General features: G+C 45.2%; 1 protein-coding gene across 2 annotated transcripts in view; it reads right to left on the reverse strand.

Annotated features, from left to right (window-relative positions):
- Positions 1-4,709: 4,709 nt before the first annotated feature.
- G3BP2 (G3BP stress granule assembly factor 2) overlaps positions 4,710-21,502 on the reverse strand; it is a 38,646-nt gene continuing 21,853 nt past the window's right edge. The window contains exons 6-12 of one of the 2 annotated variants that reach the window (XM_083583193.1): positions 20,114-20,216; positions 17,997-18,177; positions 15,769-15,867; positions 12,666-12,768; positions 10,997-11,125; positions 10,712-10,830; positions 4,710-7,592 (exon numbers count right to left, since the gene is read on the reverse strand). In XM_083583193.1, the coding sequence (XP_083439319.1) occupies positions 7,320-7,592; positions 10,712-10,830; positions 10,997-11,125; positions 12,666-12,768; positions 15,769-15,867; positions 17,997-18,177; positions 20,114-20,216 (1,007 nt within the window). In that variant the 3' untranslated portion in view covers positions 4,710-7,319. The remainder of the gene's footprint in view (positions 7,593-10,711; positions 10,831-10,996; positions 11,126-12,665; positions 12,769-15,768; positions 15,868-17,996; positions 18,178-20,113; positions 20,217-21,502) is intronic. The other variant, XM_083583194.1, reaches the window with a different exon arrangement.

A 21,502-nucleotide genomic window follows, 5' to 3' on the forward strand; every position in this document is an offset into this window, starting at 1 on the left:
ATTCTGAAGGAAATCAGCCCTGAGTGCTCCCTGGAAGGACAGATCCTGAAGCTGAGGCTCCAATACTTTGGCCACCTAATGAGAAGAGAAGACTCCCTGGGAAAGACCCTGATGTTGGGAAAGATGGAGGGCACAAGGAGAAGGGGACAACAGAGGACGAGATGGTGGGACAGTGTTTTCGAAGCTACAAACATGAGTTTGACCAAACTGCGGGAGGCAGTGGAAGACAGGAGGGCCTGGCGTGCTCTGGTCCATGGGGTCACGAAGAGTCGGACACGACTAAACGACAACAGCAGCCATCGCTGCCTCCAGCAGCAGCAAGTTCCGCCGTTTAACTATTCACTGAGGGCATTGGAGAGAATGTTCTGGCGGCGAGTGCCCTTTGACTGCGGAACTGTCTCCCTCGGGAGGTGATGGGCTCTTCCCCTTCCCAGGAGGTTTTTCAGCAGAGGTTGGATGGTAGTCGGTCAGGGATGCTTCCCTTGAGATGCCTGCATTGTAGGGGGTTGGACTAGATGACCCTTAGGGTCCCTTCTGCCTCTACGATGCTATAATTCTATAGTGCCCACTGTTCGATAGGCAGCAGTAGGCAAGGCTTGCTGCTCGTCTAAAGCATAGGATTATAGAATTATAGAATCGCAGAACTGGAAGCGACCCCAGGGTCTTTAGTCCAACCCCCTGAATGCAAGAATCATTTGCCCATGGGGCTTGAACTGAGATTAAACAGATGAAGGTGATGGATTATATGGAATTGGCGGAAATGACTGGCAGAATCCGAGACCTGGGAGAAGAGTTGGTGGAAGAAGACTGGAAGAAATTTAAAGACTATCTTCAGAAACACTGTAAAATTAATGAATGTTAAAATGATGTTGGACTGAAAATAAGTGGCATTAGCAACAAAGTTAATAAGAATATGCAAAAATGAATTGATAAATGGATGAAAATATAGAGGTATAACATGTTAAGATATAGAGTTAAGATAAATGAAAGAGGGTAAGGATTTGCTGACTTGATTATTTAAATGGGAATACAAAAAGGGGAGGTGTGAGTAGGCCAAGGAAATAAGATAACGAGTCAGGGTTACAAAAATGGATTTGTTTTTATTTTCCTTTTCTTATTTTATGTATTTTTCTATGTTTCTTTTATTGTATTTCTTTCTTTTTATATGATTTTTTAGATTCATGTCTTTGTAAAACTCCAATAAATATCTTTAAAAAAAAAAATGAACTGAGATTAAGATTCTCATGCTCTACAGCAGGGGTCAGCAACCTTTTTCAGCCGTGGGCCGGTCGACTGTCCCTCAGACCATGTGGTGAGCCAGACTGTATTTTGGAAAAAAACCAAACACGAATTCCTATGCCCCACAAATAACCCAGAGATGCATTTTAAATAAAAGGACACATTCTACTCATGTAAAAACTATGCTGATTCGCGGACCATCTGCAGGCCGGATTGAGAAGGCGATTGGGCCGCATCCGGCACCCGGGCCTTAGGTTGCCTACCCCTGCTCTACAGACTGAGTTGTTTTGTTGAACTTTGAGTTGCAGTACAGTGGTAACTCTGGTTAAGAGGTTCTGGAGGTCCATGCTTAACCTGAAACTGTTCTTAACCTGAAGCACCACTTTAGCTAATGGGGGCCTCCTGCTGCTGCCGCGCTGCCGGAGCACGATTTCTGTTCTCATCCTGAAGCAAAGTTTTTAACCCGAGGTACTATTTCTGGGTTAGCGGAGTCTGTAACCTGAAGCGTATGTAACCCGAGGTACCACTGTACCTAGAAAACAAGGAAAAGACCTAAGCTTATAGAATTATAGAGTTGGAAGGGACCCCAGGCAATGGTGAAATCCTGGGTTGGCTCAAAGCAGCAACCTGCTGGTTAATAGCCCTGGCCCACTGTGGCTCCGATAGGGACAGGAAAATGGTTGACTCAAAAAAGAAAAAAACTATTACCAAAATGGATGTTAAATTCACATTGGTGATGGGCTTTCCCCCAAGAAGCTGAAGGATGAGAAGTCTGTGCATGTTGAGAAGCGTCAACTGGCAGAAGACAGGAGGCAGATGATGGAAGTCAGAAGCGCTGGACTGTACAGCTAGCCCACTACAGAAAACGGTAGGTGCTTGATTATTTCCATTCCTGCTAGCAAAATCCACTTGGGTCTCAGTGTACGAAAGAAAAGCACTGCAAAGCTGGAAGAAAACCCTATGTGAAATCCTGAACAGCCACTGCTACTCCATGTGGATAATACTGAACTAGATCTGACTCAGTGTTAGAAACACACACATATATATAAGCTAATTGCCAAATAGCACCTTAAACCTGCGTTATGGCTGCCACAACAGAATGTCTAGGCACCATTCCCTCACCCAACCATGGGATTTATTTTTATTTTTCATTTCATTTCTATACTGCATTATAAAAGGGGTGGGGAATCTCAAAGTGGTTTACAAGACAATAAATCATCAAACAAAACAGTCCACAGTAAAGGAAATTCAAACTTCAAGGAAAATGTTTCAGATCCTTCTCTAAGTGACATTTTGCTTTCCCCGTATATACCTACTTGATTTAAACAGCTGCCCCATCGCAGGAGGACGCCTGGATGGCAGTGCGGTGTGGTGGCTAGTGTTGGACTAGGACAGGGGTAGGCAACCTAAGGCCCCGGGGGCCGGATGCGGCCCAATCGCCTTCTCAATCTGGCCCCTGGACGGTCCAGGAATCAGCGTGTTTTTACATGAGTAGAATGTGTCCTTTTATTTAAAATGCATCTCTGGGTTATTTGTGGGGCCTGCCTGGTGTTTTTACATGAGCAGAATGTGTGCTTTTATTTAATGTGGACTATTTGTGAGGCACAGGAATTCATTACAGTGGTACCTCGGGTTAAGTACTTAATCCGTTCTGGATTAATTAGTTCGTTTCAGGTTTAAGAACCTGAAACTGTTCTTAACCTGAAGCACCACTTTAGCTAATGGGGCCTCTCACCGCTGCCGCACCGCCAGAGCACAATTTCTGTTCTCATCCTGAAGCCAAGTTCTTAACCTGAGAAACTATTTCTGGGTTAGCAGAGTCTGTAACCCAAGGTACACTGGATCCCCCCCCCCCCAATATAGTCCAGCCTACCACAAGGTCTGAAGGACGGTGGACCGGCTCACAGCTGAAAAAGTTTGCTGACCCCTGGACTAGAACCCAGGAGATCAGGGTTCAAATCCCCACTAAGGCATGAAACACACTGAGTGACAACTTGGGCCAGCCGCAGCCTTTTAACCTACTTCCCAGGGCTGTTGTAGGGATTAACAGAGGAGGAAGGTGAACTATGTACTCCTTGAAGGGGGAATATAAATGCAATAAGCTAGCACTTCTGCTTTGTTGCTGAATAAAGCCGGAGGGGCCAGCCAGCCTAGCATTCAGAGATCTCTACATCCAGAGATCTTGTTGCTTTCAGCCAGAGAAATGCAGAATCCACGAATGACTCACAAGAGAGCCGCAGTGAACACACATTGACTTGTACAAGTCAGACTAATGGGCCACCTGGCCTCTAGTCTCACCTAACTGGCTGTGGGTTAAACCACAGAGCCTAGGGCTTGCCGATCAGAAGGTCGGCGGTTCGAATCCCCGCGACGGGGTGAGCTCCTGTTGCTCGGTCCCAGCTCCTGCCAACCTAGCAGTTCAAAAGCACGTCAAAGTGCAAGTAGATAAATAGGTACAGCTCCGGCGGGAAGGTAAACGGCATTTCTGTGCACTGCTCTGGTTCGCCAGAAGCGGCTTAGTCATGCTGGCCACATGACCCGGAAGCTGTACGCCGGCTCTCTCGGCCAGTAAAGCAAAATAAGCACCGCAACCCCAGAGTCGGCCATGATTGGGCCTAATGGTCAGGGGTCCTTTTACCTTTAACTGGCAACAGCTCCAAGGTTTCAAACAGATCAGGCACTGAACCTGGGACCTTCGCTATGTACCAAGCCATGCGCCCTCCGCTGGAATGCAAAAGACTTTTATCATCACTGCGCAAAATAACCAGCTGGTGCTGAACTAGCCGCTTGTGACAAATAGAAGTCAAAGTGTTGCTGGCATCTGTCTCGGGAGACAATGGGAGTGTACAGGTACAACAAAACAATTTTTCATGCTGTCTTAAGGTCTATCGGCTGTCAAGTCTTGAGTTGCCCACACGTGCATCAAAACGCCACTGTCCAGGGATAGTTTCACCTCTTCATCAGCTGCCTCAAGATAGAATATACAAATTCAGTTTGAAAATTTCAACTTTTCTGTAAGTGACAGGCTTACGGTGAAGCAGCAGCGGTTGAAGAAAAGCCTTCGCCTTGGAGAGCGAGAACAAGAAAATTCAACACCAAAGGCAATGGATAGTGCAGTACATGCGATTTGGTAAGTTCTGCTGAATGCCCTACAGTAAAGACTCTGCTCTTTTGCTGGCATAAAAGATCTAGTAGGTTTAGAAAGGGCCATGGGTTCAGCATGCGTGATGGACAATTAAAACTGTGTCAACGTGCATATATTTTCACAGCAGCTACAACACAAAGAATTTTGACATGCAGATTGACAGCTTAAGATGCAAGTTGTTGCAAGGTGCAGAATCCACTGCTAGTTAAATTGTCAGATCAACAGCAATTTTGGGATCAACAACACCGGCACGATTGACTTTCCATGTAGATAACTGCCACGGAGGAACACCAATTCCACTGAGAAGAGAATTCGGGACCATTGATGAATGCTGCAGACATCAGTAGTTTATTGGTATGTTTAGTCAAAACACATTCAAAAATGGAAACTTAAAAAGTAAATACTTTCCACCTGCAACAATTAAACTAGATTCTACTAGCATATAATGCTCAACACATTACAGCAATAAAGATGGTAGTCCACTGTCTTGCATACCTACTAAAGCCAAAAGATGGTTAAAGCAAGTTTGTTGAAATAGGACTGCAATTATAGCAATACTACCCCATTGTCAACAAATCAGCAGTTTATAACAGGTCAAAGGAGATCTGTTGCTTTTTTCTTCTAGAGGTACAGTTATTGAAAGGAGGGACAAGAACACTATGAGTCCACAGTACAATAGGCGAACAGTCACCATGTAAACTTCTGTGTATGCTTCCAATATTGTTAATTCATGGCATTTAAAGAAGCCGGCCGGATAGCTGAATGGCTCAGTAGCTCCTCTAATTGTCAGTTACGTATTTTTCTGATTATTTCTCCAGTGCCATTTGCCTTTTAAGAGTTTTTTTTTTTTAAAGATCGCAGGGCAATACCATAGCACTAAAAAAAAGATAAAAGTCAAGGAACACAAAACACTGGTAAGCAAACCGCTTGCTGAGAAGAGCAGTTTAAAGAAAGGCTTTCAACTTAAAGGTTTATGGTTTGTGGTGAAGCATTCAAGTACTACATTTCCAGGCATCGTCTGAAAATGAAACAGTTCAACACAAAACACCCCCCCAAATATAACCATGGAAAGAGAGAAATGTGTCCCAGAAAGTGTATGAAAATAGTGCAAGACTTACCGTCAAACATGGAAGACCTCAATTATTATTATTATTATTGGGGGGGGGGAGAAAATGATGCAAACTCACTCCCCCTCCCCCTTAACACACAGGCAAGATTTTCCACATTCATAGGAAACAGCAAATGGTCACTTTTAACCAAATGCTCCTTGCATTAGGCATTTTTGTTACATCAAAACAAGTGAGGTCTTCCATGCTTAGAGCAGCTCTGAGTGGTCACATATTTTTGCCTCCCCTCCTCAAGAGTAATCCCGAGGCTTACTGAGCTGTCCAGCGTGAAGCCGGGGGAGCACTGTTTTGCTACATTTGCAGTTTTCTGGAATGTGCGATCTATGCAAACAGGAACCTGGAAACAGCAAACCTCTCACCAAAATTCAAGACGCTCTAAAAAAAAATCCAAATACACAAGAGGAGGTCCTTCCTCCATGTACAAATCTGAGCCGCGTGGGCGTCAAAGTCGCTTCGAGGTTGTGCAAAATGGGTGACGAAAGTTCAAAACCCGGAAATAGCAATTACTTTGAGCTATTCTCCTGCCCTGTGAAAATTGCAGTATCCTTGAGCGTAACAAGTTTTATGTTAAATATGCTTATCCGAAGTATACTTGAAACAAAGGTACGTGCTTGATTAACTTTGGACTTGTCTATGCAAGAACGCACACACTCTTCCGCAACTCCATTTCTGTTAAAAATGCAGCCACTTCTTTCCTCCCTCCTTCAAAGGCTTCAGAAACATGTCAACCGCAGAGCTAGGCAAATAATATTCCAGTAACCTTTACCGATTTAAAGATACTGCAATTTTTATACAATGATTTTATAAACATTTTTTTTTACAGCTGTTAAAAGTTTTGCAGCACAGCCATTCATACCACTATACTGTACAAAATCACCAGCAACACTGGAATGATGTATTTAATAGAAGGCACCATCATGCTTGTTACATTACCAGAGACCTCAATACAGTAGAGACAATTTTTCACTGTACACTGCTTACAGAAAGGGGAAAGGGGAGAAGGAGTGTGTTGAGCATTTAGCCATCCCTGTTCTGGAGAAAGGCGGGGGAGCTCATTAAATCCTTTTTTTTTAAAAAAAAACAAAAACCAAACTTGTTTCGTATTCAGGACTATGATTTTTGAAGTTTTTACATCTGTGTTTACAGCTAAATGGTTTCCTTCTGGAACGTACTTGTAGTCTCGTTAAGGTTTGTGTGTGTGTACATATATTGGTCAGAGCAAAGCAGAGCAGATGCCTGCATCGTTTCACAAGCTACTTTTTCCTTGCTGCTTTCAGCAGATGTCAACGTAAAAGGAGTCAAATACCCATTAGTGCGCTTTTTTGAGTTCATAAAAACGTGAGTTGTTTGGAGCCAAGTGTTCTGTAAGGGGGGAAAAGGGTAAGCTTCTCCAATTTCAAAGATTGCACTAGTTGTGTTTCCAACAGTAATAGGCAGAAACAGTAACACTTACACAAAATGTGTAGCAGGAGGGTGCTTTTTTTTGTTTTGTTTTACTGAAAGGACCTTAACTCAAATTAGGCACGCCCTTGTCCTTTTTTTTTTTTAAAGTTGCTGCTGCAGAAAGTTTAAATGGTCATTTCTCAGTCCTTAATCTCCAAGTCTAAGTTATACGTTAACAGTGTGACTTCTTTGTGAAATTGGGGAAAGAACGTCCACCTCAATTTAACTGGTAACCAAAGGATGTTTCTCACATCAAAGAAATGATCAAAAAGGCTGTGTTACATTCCAAAGCCAGAAAATTAACAAGAATGCAAACACGACGAATAATGTATCACTGCCAAGACTGCCTGCCAACATTTGGGTCTTCAACGACGTTGACCTGTGAACCGGCCTTCCATCTGCCCAGTTCCTCTTCCGGAGCCAAGTTTGTGAGCCATGCCACCCCTTAGAGGAGGCCCTCTTCCATCGCGGTCTCGCATCATTCCACCACCCACAATGCCACGTGGACCCCCTGGACCTCGGTCGTTGCGCCGGATATCTCTGCGGTCATCGCCACCACCTCGGGTCTCCCTTTCACGAGCTGCTCTGGTCTTTTTTTCTTCTACGTTCAAGCGCACTTCACCACGAAACATAACAGGCTTGAAAGGGCGGGGAGGGAGGGAGAGGATAAAGCGTTAATACCAAAAGCTTAGCTAGTTTTATAGTGTCCAAAGAGGTTCATTAGCTCACTTAGTAGAACATATGCAGAAGGCTCCCAGAGTGGCTGGGTATAATCATCATCGTCATCTCCATGTCATGCATGCAACATTAGAGAACTGAGTTATGCTGTACATAGCTAACCTAACTGCTGACAGTCATTGGCAGACCGGATCAGAACGCATCGTTTCTTTAGAGTGTGTCAATCACAATGCTAGTTAGTATTCAGGTGTCATATCATTAGCAATTCTTATTACTGCTATCTTGCTAGCTACAATACACAGACCCAGTGGATGTTATTTTGCGTGACAACGTTGTTTGTATGGATGGCAGAAATCTATAATAATAATAAATTTTATTTATACCCCGCCCTCCCCAGCCAAGACCGGGCTCAGGGCAGCTAACAACCAAAAATAAAAACAAGTTGATTAAAATACAAATTAAAAAACAAAATTAAATACAACATCAAAATGCAGCCTCTTCACAGGAGGAGAAAGGAAAAAAGAAAGAGGGGGAGGGAATCAAATTGATTCTAAGCCAAAGGCCAGGCGGAACAACTCTGTCTTACACGCCCTGCGGAAAGAAAGCAGATCCTGCAGGGCCCTGATCTCATGAGGCAGAGCGTTCCACCAGGCTGGAGCCAGTGTCGAAAAGGCCCTGGCTCTGGTTGAGGCTAATATAACTTCCTTAGGGCCCAGGACCTCTATGGTGTTGCTATTTATGGACCTTAAGGTCCTCTGTGGGGCATACCGGGAGAGGCGGTCCCGTAGGTACGAGGGTCCTAGGCCGTGAAGGGCTTTAAAGGTCAAAACCAGCACCTTAAATCTGACCTTGTACTCTACTGGGAGCCAGTGCAGCTGGAAAAGCACTGGGTGAATATGCTCCCATGGCAGAGACCCCGTGAGGCAGAAGCTGCCATACTTTGAACATTTCTTACAAAACTCCACTTTAGAAGCAATGCATATTCTTAGTTATCCCAGATCACTCCTTTCTTCAGGTCTAGGATCTGGGTGCAAGTATGGCCAATTCTCAATTGAGCTGATTATCCAAACACAGTAAGCAACTGGTCATTAAAAAAAAAATAATTACAAGAATATGACTTCCTGTCAGGGTTTGTCAGCCAGAACTCAGTTCTGGCACCTCTCAGGTATGTGCCATTCCCATTCTAAGAGAATGAGGGAGGTGTTCGTGGTGAGTTCTGGCACATCTTTTTCTAGAACTGCTTCCTGTTATCTTGAAATATTGTGAAGTTATTCTCTTGCCGCTTTCTACCGTACACTGTAATTCTGTATGCGTTCCAATCAACCGTTTTGTGCCGTATCTAAAGTTATGCCCTCAAATCTCTATCCTGATTCACTTCTTTCAAGAGCGGCAATTTTCAGTAATAACACTTTGCAATTTAGAATACTCTCGGTATACAATGGTGTCGCAAACAAATAGCTGTGACCTATTTTCGGATAGGAGAGGATTATTTTCACTATAACATTAACTAGGGACTGGTTTACACTGCACTTTGCCTCTCATCAGTTGAGCTATCACTTGCTATGCATTAACTGTGGCCTCTTCATAAACCTTCAATTCAAATCCTTCTTTTAATTGTGGTCTGGATTGCGGAGTTAGGGAGATTCCCGTTTGTTTTTTTAAAACCACTCAATAAATGTGCAGTGGGGAGGAAGGAGAGGAAGTGCAAAACTTGTTCCTAGACTTCACAGTGAAGTATTGATCTACAAAAGGCAGGCAAGTGCCATCTGAACAGGCCTACAGCCAGATCCTCACCCTGTTGGGATTACATTCCTCCCGAGCTGCAGATATGTGGGATTGTTACCGTATTTTTTGCTCTATAGGACGCACCTTTTCCCCTCCATAAATGAAGGGGAAATGTGTGTGTGTCCTATGGAACGAATGCAGGCTTCAGGCAGCTATCCGCAAGCCTTCGGAGCGCGGCGGGAGTTCCTGCCAGACTCCGAAGGCTTGTGGATAGCTGCCTGTTCTGGGGGCTGGGGTCGGGGGAAGCTCGGGCTTCCCCCGTCTGCAGCCCCACAAACTCCGGGAGTGGCGGCAAGGTTGTGCACAATCTTGCCGCCGCTCCTGGACCTGTTTTGGGGGCTGGGGTCGGGGGAAGCTCAAGCTTCCCCCGCCCCAGCCCCAGCCCCGCGGCTAAAAACGAAGCCAAGACAGCGAGCAGGATCCATCCCGCTCGCTGTCCTGGCTTCTGCCAAAGCCGCGCACAGCCTCTCCCGGCTGGAGAGGTTGCACGTGGCTAAAGAGGAAGCCAAGACAGCCAGCGGGATGGATCCCGCTCGCTGTCTTGGCTTCTTTCCTCTTTGGGGCTGGGGGGGGGATAATTTTTTTTCTTTACCCCCCCCCCTAAAACCTACGTGCGCCCTATGGTCTGGTGCGCCCTATGGAGCGAAAAATACGGTACACATCACATGTCTGTTTACATTCCAGCACAGATTGCTGGCGTGAGCGGAACTTCCGCTCTGTATTGCTTTTGTTTTCTCTCTCCCTGAGAAGAACAAGGAGAGAGGCCATGTTTTTCTTTGGCCTGATTTATGTATAATAAATGCATAGCTTAGTATCGTATCCACGCCTCGGGCCTGATTCTGTTGTGTGATTGCTGAGCAATGTGTGCTCAAGCATGCACTGCAACTTGAGGCGCAGAAGCACGTCGGAGGAGGATGACTGATGGATCTCCACAGCGGCAAGGCTGAGGGGGGAGGCGGCCGAGCCAGCTGGCTTTTCATCCCCCGGTTCTGACACCCCCCACCCCCCTGACAGAATGGACTCTTATCACTTCAGGCTGCAAATGGGAAATAGCATAATTAAGCTTTTCCACACAGAACACTTACCTACAAAAAAAACACACCCCATAGCACCTAAAGGAGAAAGGCTTTTAAGCCAGGTCTTTCACTGTCTTATTCCTGGTTCACAGAAATCCATTGATGGATGAATGTGAAGTGGGTGGGGACTTACAAAAGTCTAAGGCAGCAGAATTCAATGTGTCATAATGAAAACAGAATCTAACACTAGTTTATAACATGGTGACTAGATTACTTACTTTTGCCAATAAAATCTTCTGAACTGGCTCAGAGTCATCAAACACCACAAAGCCAAAGTTTGGGAGTTTTCCTCCAACACCTTTAGTATTGATGCGAAGTTCCACAACATTCCCAAAACCTGTGAAAGCAGGGTGTAGATGGTTATGGGAAAATGTATAACATCTATTAAACAGCAAGTCAGTTTGCTCAGAAGGCAATTTCAGCAATGCTAATTAGAGAGGTAACTTAATATGGGACTAGCAAGAATCCCCACCACCTCAAGCTTCAACTTATGTGTCACTTACTCATGAAAAACTCTTTCAGTTCATTCTCATCAATATCATGTGGTAAATTGCCAACGAAGAGCTGATGACTATCCGGATAGCGAATTATTCGTCGATTGTCTGATTCATTTTGATCCATATCTCCTCGACCTGCATTCATACAAAACCGGGACACAAACAGCAGTCAGCTTACAAACATATGGAATGCTCCTGCTGGTGAGAATGAACTCTGGATTCAATCCCATGTTCAGTTCTATTTCATAAAATGGATGCTGTCTTTGTTATGTTGTAGCCAGGAATGTCAAAATTCGGCCGGGGACTTCACAGTTAGGAGAAAATGAAGCCTAAAAGGTTTAAGGGGAGGCAAGAGAGAAACCTAACAGGTATCAGCGACTAGAAACTTATCCTGGATTCTATTCCCTTTCTGGCAGGCTAAAAGGTTAGGAGAGAAAGTTGAAGTAACATTATATATATACAGTGGTACCTCTGGATGTGAACGCAACCCGCGTCTGCGCGAGTCGCGATTCGCCACGTCTGCACATGCGCGTGACGTCATTCTGAGTGTCTGCGCATGTGCGAGCGGCGAAACCCAGAAGTAACCCATTCCGTTACTTCTGGGTTGCCGCGGGACGCAACCGGAAAAGATTTAACCTGAAGCGTCTTTAACCCGAGGTATGACTGTATATAGGGACGCGGGTGGCGCTGTGGGTAAAACCTCAGTGCCTAGGACTTGCCGATCGTATGGTCGGCGGTTCGAATCCCCGCGGCGGGGTGAGCTCCCGTCTTTCGGTCCCAGCTCCTGCCCACCTAGCAGTTCGAAAGCACTCTTAAGTGCAAGTAGATAAATAGGTACCGCTTTATAGCGGGAAGGTAAACGGCGTTTCCGTGTGCTGCTCTGGTGCCGGTTCGCCAGGGCAGCTTCGTCACGCTGGCCACGTGACCCGGAAGTGTCTCCGGACAGCGCTGGCCCCCGGCCTCTTAAGTGAGATGGGCGCACAACCCTAGAGTCGGACACGACTGGCCCGTACGGGCAGGGGTACCTTTACCTTTACCTTATGACTGTATATATATACATAGAGGGGGGGGAGGGAGAGAGACGAGGGAATTAAAAAGAGCAAAGATAGAGCCCTGAAGTACTATAAAAGGGGCTGGAGCACTGTGGAAGTTAGAGAGCACACTTGGAAGACTGCAAATGGAACTAGAAGAGGAACTCCAGCAGAAATGGAAATGCCTATTTATTAACTTAAGATAGGTAAATAGTCAAGTTCAGATTTAGCTGGATGTGTTTTCTTCTTGTTCTTAGAGGAAAACAGGTGGGCTTTTTTTAAAGAACGTATTTTCAGAAACGGTTCACTTGTTACTTGGCAAAAACCTTTGGGAAAAAGCCCTCTCTCTGTGTGTATGTGTGTAATTGCCATGTACCTTCAAGGCCATAAGGGCCTTTCACATTCAAATTTAAAGCTAGAGGATTTAGGGTAGGCCACAGAATCATAGGATTGTGGAGTTGGAAGGGTCTCTGAGAGTCATCGAGTCCAACCCTGGCAATGGAAGAATCTCAACTAAAGCATCCATAACAGATGGCCATCCAACCTGTCAAACCAGGTGAACGACCTGATTTCCTAAGGAAAACCCAGAAAACCCACTGTAAGCCAGATTTGCAATACTGGTGCTTGGATTTTTTTTTTTTTACCTGGTCTGGGGCCCCTTGAGGGAAAGCCTGGCCGCTCCCGCGGACGCTGTTCACGCACACGAGGAGGTTGAGACTGGGTTTCAGGTTTTGTTTCTACTCTTTGCTGGAACGAGAAAAGGCACGGTTAGCAAAAATTCTAAAGATAACTTGGGCAGCCGAAGCAGAGCAACTCATAAATGCAGAATAAAGCTGTTGGGGTTTTGTTTTGTTTTGTTTTGTTTTTTTGTAGTTGGAAAAACATTCCACTTATGAATTCCTCTGTACCAATCCAGGACTGTAGGGCTTACTTTTTGTTATAAAACAAAAAAGTGGAGTTCTGAATTACATCTTTTTCAGACTAGCCCAAAGCACTAGTGGTGATGAGGGTTTTCAAGGTTCAGCCCCTGGAAACCCTGAAAAGCCCCGCCCCCACCCCAGGTCATGCCATGAGAGCTACTATCAAAGAGCAGCTTAAGCACTGGGAGAGCCGCGAAGCAGAGCTCCCCCCATTGGCTCTGCTGCGAAAGGCCAGCTGCACCAGGCCTCCTCTTCCCTCAGCTGTCATCTGTGGACAGCCATTTCATCAGGGTGCCTTGGTGGGAGAGACAGGAAGCCAGGTTCAAGGCGTCTGCTTTGCTGGAGGCCAAGCTCCATTAGGCTCCTCCTGCCAATGAACTAAGCCAGCTGGTGAACATAGCAACAACTGCCGAGAAATTGGGGCCTGAGTTTCGAATTTTATATTCCTCTTCCCCCCTCATCCCTTTTCCCTTGTGTGCTGTATCTTTATTGTTAGACTGTAAATCTTGGGAGTATAGGGACGCAGGTGGCGCTGTGGGTTAAACCACAGAGCCTAGGACTTGCCGATCAGAAGGTCGGCGGTTTGAATCCCCGCAACAGGGTGAGCTCCCGTTGCTCGGTCTCTGCTCCTGCCAACCTAGCAGTTCGAAAGCACATCAAAGTGCAAGTAGATAAAAAGGTACCACTCCGGCGGGAAGGTAAACGGTGTTTCCGTGCGCTGCTCTGGTTCGCCAGAAGCATCTCAGTCATGCTGGCCACATGACCCGGAAGCTGTACGCCGGCTCCCTCGGCCAATAAAGCAAGATGAGCGCCGCAACCCCAGAGTCATCCGCGACTGGACCTAATGGTCAGGGGTCCCTTTACCTTTACCTTTTAAAGCTAGGGAGTGTTTGTTTTTAAATGGATTTATTATTGTTATTTATTTCTACAAGCCAATACCTCCCTCTTATTTCTCAATGACCCAACTTTGGCTTCATTCCTGTTGGTATTCAGTGTTGATGACAATAAAACATGTGGCTTCTTTCTACACTAACTAACCAATCCTACCGACTCATTAGTGGGAGAGGCCATGTCCAGGCCAACTTGAGTAAAATATTTTGAGGGGTAGGCAGGTAATCCCCACCCCACATAATAAATCACTTGACATGACAGACACACACCATTTGAATGGCAGTGCCCATCAATTTTGGGAGGGGGGTGGCCTCCTCAAATATTTTATGACATGGGCATAGGAGCCAACTCTTATGCCCATGTCAATGGATGGTTTTACACACAATGATTTTAACACTCGGGAAAACTATACATCTTATATATACTGCCAGCAATGTGGCATCCCTGTGGGGCTCACCCCTTGCCTGAAGAGCTGGCAGCCCCTCACCCTTTTTCAAACACCCTTCCTTGTGGAGTGTTCCTTCAGCCTCCTCTACTCTCATTGGGAGTCCTCCGGGCAGCCGCTGCTGCTGCCCCTGATCTCTGAGCTGCCCCCAAAGAGAAGTGCCTCTTTACATTGCTCCATAGGGGCGTGGGTCTGTCCATTGCCAACAGCAAGGGCTGGCAGACTGGCTGGCTGGGCTCCTTGAACTGCTTGCTTGCTTGCTTGCTCCGAGGCCGCCTCAGCTCCTGGCAACCAGCACCCCCTGGCCAGCCCCAGAGGCACCATTCGCTTGCGGAGCTAGTAGCCAGGGCTGCTGCAACAAACAGCTGTGCAAGCCTTTGGGAGGCAGAGACACGAGGGGACATCAGAGGAGAGGGGGAAGGAAAGAGGGACAGAGGCCAGTGTTGCCCACGGCAGCCCTGACCATCATTCAAGGCACCCCAAGGTGCCACAGCACACTGGTTGAAAACCACTGCCCTGTTCATTTCAACTAAGCTTGCAACAGTGGGCTGTGTCAAAGGGTCTGATTATGCCGCTAGTGTGACATCTTTAAATGTCTACTACCAGAGCTGGGTTCTTCATCTTACCTCTTGGTATGGTAGCTGTGTTTATGCAGATTTGCTAAGTTTTTTTTAAGGGGAAAGCAGAAGCATTGTGCTTAAACCTATCTCCGTGTCCTCCACAAAACATTCTCTAGTAATTTTAAGGTGCAGAAAGATGAACTCAACTACCTTTTCAACTACCCATGGCTCACTCTGGGATAATCTGTTAAGACGGAGAGTAGAAGACCCTTAACTGCTATAATCAGCTCTAAACTACTGCTTAATGTTTGACTGTATCATTTATTTTGCATATGCATGGAATGTTTCTTGGGGGTGGGGGTATACAGGGATTGTTTATTATATGTATTTTTTGAAACAGAAAAATAAAGAAGTTTTTTGTTTTAAAGAAAGTAACTGGGTATGATATCCTGAATAATGAAATATGTACACATAGACTTCTCAGATTTTCAAAATACGGTTCAAACGAAAGTGTGGATGATCCCCAAGGGATCCCTTCTACACCTTTGTTCCAGACAACTTATATATCGCACTGCCACAAACATTTTGGAAAAAGGAGTAACAATAGTACTGGTAAGCAGGGCTTTTTTTCAGCCGGAACTTGCCAGAATTCAGTTCCAGCACCTCTCAAGTGGGCGCCACTGCCATTATAAGAGAACATGGGAGGCGTTCATGGCAAGTTCTGGCACCTCTTTCTCTAGAAAAACATCACTGCTGGTAAGAAATGATTGAACCAGTCTACAAAACAGTCATAAGTTGGTACAGGGTGCTGGGATATATATATATTAAGCAGCCAATTGGCATAATTCGAGGAATTGTAACTTGCTTTGTTAGTGAAGCAGTTTGTAGATGTAAACAAGCAGACAATCTAAGGTGTTCACAGACTGGTTACCTGTGAGACTGGTGCTTTAACATGGGGTGGAATTCCAGAGGAAGAAACAGTACCACTAGGAGGCAGGTTTTTACTGGTCACTGAAGCCCAAGAGAAAGCCTGCAGGAAATGCAACAAACCTGGGCTGCTCATCATGGAAAACCACGGACATTTCTTATGGGAAAACTAGACCAATAGAAACATTTGCTCTACGGCAAGACAGTCTCAGAATTAAGTGCAATCATAATACGATGCCAGCAAAACAGATTGTGAATGTTTTTACCATTTTAGTTATCTATTCGTTTCAACAGATCACGTTCATCACCTTAGGCTGCAATCCTATACTCACTTAACTGGAGGTGAAAGAGAGGGCAGTTATGTAGGAGTACATTTTTCGTGCTTTATCATTCTTTGGGGGCTAGTACAGACTTAATATTCCCAGAGACTGGAAACAGGCCAAACACAGGCACTATCCACAATCCTTTTGCTCTCAGGACCAAATTCCCTCACACTTTCCCTGTCAGTCTTAATTGTGCGATATCATTTCTGTCATTAGCTGCAATTAGGACCAACCAGGGCCTTCCCTAACTAGAAGAAGAAGAAGAAGAGTTTGGATTTGATATCCCGCTTTATCACTACCCGAAGGAGTCTCAAAGTGGCTAACATTCTCCTTTCCCTTCCTCCCCCACAACAAACACTCTGTGAGGTGAGTGGGGCTGAGAGACTTCAGAGAAGTGTGACTAGCCCAAGGTCACCCAGCGGCTGCATGTAGAGGAGCTGAGATGCGAACCCGGTTCACCAGATTACGAGTCTACCGCTCTTAACCACTACACCACACTGGCTCTCAGGACCACACTAGGACCTCTCCCCCCTAGAAAAGAAAGTTCAGTTTAGAGATGCTACTGGGTTCCGTTCTCAATTTTTACGACCCAGTGGCATCTGCAGCATGAAGTGCCTTTTACCAACTTGGGCTGGTGTGCCAGCTATGATCCCACCAGAAATGAAATAGGCAGATCCCCTTGGTAACTTCCCATTTAGACTACTGTAAAGCACTGGATGTGCTTTGAACAGTCAAAAGCTTCAGATGATTCAAAACAAGCTAGAATACTGACTGGGACCAGTTATATGGAATTTACCTTGTCTGTTTTGAAATAGTTAAAACTGATTGCTGGTCCACTGACAAGCACAATTCAGAGTGTTTGAATTGTGCTCGTCAGTGGACCAGGAACTACTTTAACTACTGTATTTTTTGCTCTATAAGACGCACCAGACCACAAGACACACCTAGTTTTTGGAGGAGGAAAACAAGAAAAAAAATATTCTGAATCTCAGAAGCCAGAACAGCAAGAGGGATCGCTGCGCACTGAAAGCAGCAATCCCTCTTGCTGTTCTGGCTTCTGGGATAGCTGCGCAGCCTGCATTCGCTCCGTAAGACGCACACACATTCCCCCCTTTTTAGGAGGGAAAAAGTGAGTCTTGTAGAGCAAAAAATACGGTATTTCAGCTGTTGCCTTTATGACTTGGACTAAAGTATCTCTGAAGGACCACCTCTTCCAAATCAACCTATCCCAACTGATCCAAGATCCTTCTACAAGTGCCCTTATACCAGAGGTTAGGTAGGCACAATTAGAGAATGGGTCTAATTGGTTGTGATCCCTATTTATAGAATGTTCTCCTGAAGGAGTCTCATTCAGAGGCACCAAACATGATTACTCTGTAATAGCTAAATATGTCATAGCTAAAAAGCAATAGGTGTAAGTACTCAAAATCATAACCTTGTGGGTAAATTTATTTGTGACTTCTTCCCAAAGCTCTCAAATTAATAGGCTGTCATAACAGGGCACCGTGCCGGCAATATTTTTCTCTTCTACTGGGAGGGAAGGGAATCATGAGACTGGATGCATTTCAATTTACATTGTAAGAAAGCAGTAAAGTATCAATTTTGTTAAAAACTTGCTGTCCTATATCAACAGTACTAATGAGTTTTGATTTTTAAGAAGGTTCTTAAAATACATTTACTAGCCTCAGTACCCATTAGAAACATTTTTCATTTGGCTTTGGACTATAAGTAATGTAGATGTCCATTTGTATGGACGGGGCAATGGGAACACTCATTTATACTGAATACTCAATGCAGAAAACTACTCCCACCAGTTCTGTTTGTGATTATAGCTACCCAAGTTTCCTCACAATCCGAGTTTGACAGCCATCTTCAGTCTAGCTACACAAAGCATTGAAAATTAACCAACCTTTGGTGGTTCTTGTGGTAGAGAAACTGTTTCTACAGGAGGTGGGGATGGAGACTTTTCTTCTAGCTCTTCAATATTTTTTTCTTCCGCTTCAGGTTTTAGTTCCTCAGCTTTTGATTCAGATTCCAGCTCAGGCTCAGGTTCGTGAGTAGATTCTTCCAACGTTTCTTCTATTCCATTACTAGAAGAATTGGATGCAGCTAAATTAATTCTAAAATGCTAACAGATAGCAGAACCAGATATAGTGACATAATATAATAATTAATAATAATAACACATTTTATTTATACCCTCGGCCAGAGCCGGGCTCAGGGCAGCTAAGACCAATAAAATCACAGTAAAAACATAATGGGGGGGAAAGGGGGGGGGAGAGAAAAACTCAATTTAAAATACAGGTTAAAATGCAATTTAAAATGCAGCCTCATTTTAAAGTAGCTGATAAATCAAGACCATAAGGAGAGGGAAACATAAGGGTCAGACCAAGTCCAAACCAAAGGCCAGGTGAAACAGTTCTGTCTTGCAGGCCCTGCGGAAAGATGTCAAGTCCCGCAGGGCCCTAGTCTCTTGTGACAGAGCGTTCCACCACGTCAGCGCCAGTGCTGAAAAGGCCCTGGCCCTAGTTAAAACCAATCTCCTTGAGGCTCGGGACCTCCAAAGTATTGTTATTTGTGGACCTTAATGTCCTCCGCGGGGCACACCAGGAGAGGCGGTCCAGTAGGTACATGGGTCCTAGGCTGCATAGGGCTTTAAAGGTCAAAACCAGCACCTTAAACCTGACCCTGTACTCCACCGGGAGCCAGTGCAGTTGGTAAAGCACTGGGTGAATATGCTCCTATGGCAGAGACCCAGTGAGGAGCCTCGCTGCAGCATTCTGCACCCACTGGAGTTTCTGGGTCAGCTTCAAGAGCAGCCCCGCATAGAGCGAGTTACAATAATCAAGCCTGGAGGTGACCGTCGCATGGATCACTGTGACCAGATCAGGGCGATGAGCAACGGTAGCTATCGGTGGGGGAAAGCTTACTGTACATCCTACCAGCCTTTACCCCATGTTGCATACGCATCTCAACCATCCTGCAATCCATGATTTTGCTGAACTCTTCTCTGTTGAATCACAATTTCACTGGCCCCTTAAACTCTGACTACTGGTAGCTGGACAAATCCATCATTCCTATACAGTGGTACCTCAGGTTAAGTACTTAATTCGTTCCGGAGGTCCGTACTTAACGTGAAACTGTACTTAACCTGAAGCACCACTTTAGCCAATGGGGCCTCCTGCTGCTGCTGCACCACCGAAGCACAATTTCTGTTCTCATCCTGAAGCAAAGTTCTTAACCTGAAGCAATATTTCTGGGTTAGCAGAGTCTGTAACCTGAAGCATATGTAACCCGAGGTACCACTGTAGTGCCATAAAAAAAGTACATAGCCATTCTTCAACTAGTGTACTCACCAAGCAACACAGTTTAACAAATTAATTTCCTTCCGAGATGACTCCCAAGAATTGCCTTAAGTTTGCCTTATCAATTAACTCATCCCCTTACAGCCCTAGCACTTACTTCTTGTATACATAAGCCAGTAATTTTTGGTTATAAGTAAAAGTAACTATGTTTTAGATGTTTCTCAGTCACACCCTTCCTCCCCAAAGCCCAGGGCAGCTCACGCACAAGTGACAAAACATCTAAAAAAACATCTCCAGCGCAGACGCAGAGTGGGTAAGATCTCTTACTAAAAATGGCTTGTTGAAGGAGGGAAGAATTCAAGTAGGCCCTAAAAAGACAAACGGGACGACATCTGCCTAATATTTAAAAAGAGGGCTACACATTAATGCCTCACATAAATTCTATTCTGATTTCTCTATACACTGCAAGAATCACTGTTAGGCAATGATCCTTATGAAAATCTTCCAGAGGCAGTATTTTTGTTGCTCAGAAATACAACGTGAACAATCTTTCAACACCTTTTGATTGTAAGTTCCATACATTAGATTACATCGCAGGATAAAGACAGAAGACCTGAAAACAGGATGTCTCAATATTGTTAAAATGGGATTTGTATAATTTAAAAAATGAAACGTATTTTGCATAGACTGGTTGCAATGTAAGAATATAAAGTTGCCTTACGTTACAGGGTGACTATCGTAGTAAGTACCGCTTGCATTCTCTTGAGCGGGTTCAGGGGATGGCTGCCTTTCTTCATGCTCTTCTTCTACTTCATCTTCTGACTCTAAAACATTAGACAGAAAGTCCTTTTAACTATTTGTAATTAGGTAGGAGAACAGCACTTTTAAAGGAATGTGCCTTTTTACTGACAGCAACAACGTTGTATATACAGTCATACCTCGGGTTACAGACGCTTCAGGTTGCATTTTTCCAGGTTACAGATGTGCCAAAACCCGGAAGTACTGGAACGGGTTACTTCCAGGTTTCAGCGGCCACGCCTGCGCAGAAACGCTAAATCACACTTTGCGCCTGCTCAGAAGCGCCGAATCGCAACCCGCGCCTGCGACGTGGCGCTGAGGGTTGAGAACGTGCCTCCCGCATGGATCACGTTCACAACCCGAGTGTCCACTGTAATATGGAACAGTGCAGACTGAAGTAGAGCGGCAATGCTTAGGTAGTTAGATTAACATATTAAAGTCTTTTAACCAATGAACACTCCTTCATGGATCACTGCCTTGTCATGGCGAAGGGGCTTGCATAACTCAGAGAAGCTATGACCTATGCCGTGGAGGCATTATGGTGCTGGAGGAAACTCTTGAGAGTCCCATGGACTGCAAGAAGATCCAACCTATCCATTCTTAAGGAAATCAGCCCTGAGTGCTCACTGGAAGGACAGATCGTGAAGCTGAGGCTCCAATACTTTGGCCACCTCATGAGAAGAGAAGACTCGCTGGAAAAAACCCTGATTGAGATTGAGGGCACAAGGAGAAGGGGACGACAGAGGACGAGATGGTTGGACAGTGTTCTTGAAGCTACCAGCATGAGTTTGACCAAACTGCGGGAGGCAGCGGAAGACAAGAGTGCCTGGCATGCTCTGGTCCATGGGGTCACGAAGAGTCAGACACGACTAAACGACTAAACAACAACAAACCAATGAACAGATACCCTCCAATTCACAGGGCAGCAAAATTTGGTAGGTAAGGAGGTTAGGCAATTTTTCATGCACCTCAGAGACATCAAATGCCCCCTAATTCAAAGTGGACTAGACGATTCCCCCACCCAACCCCTGAGCTTTGAACTGAAAGCTCCATCATCCATAACCCTGAGCTGTGTGTAGAGTGCCTCTCAAGATCAGCAAGCTGGCAGGGACAAGTCCCCACCCCAAAAGCTGGGAAGACCAGGGTTGTCATGTTCATCTCAACTTCAGGCTGATTACCAGAGCCAACCAAAGTATTTGAATCATGTGCATGCGGATCTATAGTGTTTGAACGACCCAGTAAATAGGCACCAAGCAAAATCAGACTCGATCGTTCACTTTAAATGACTAAAGGGAAAGCTATAATTTAAGGG

This window comes from Podarcis filfolensis (genome assembly GCF_964270895.1).
Source record: "Podarcis filfolensis genome assembly, chromosome: 13".
NCBI classification, from domain to species: Eukaryota; Metazoa; Chordata; class Lepidosauria; order Squamata; family Lacertidae; genus Podarcis; species Podarcis filfolensis.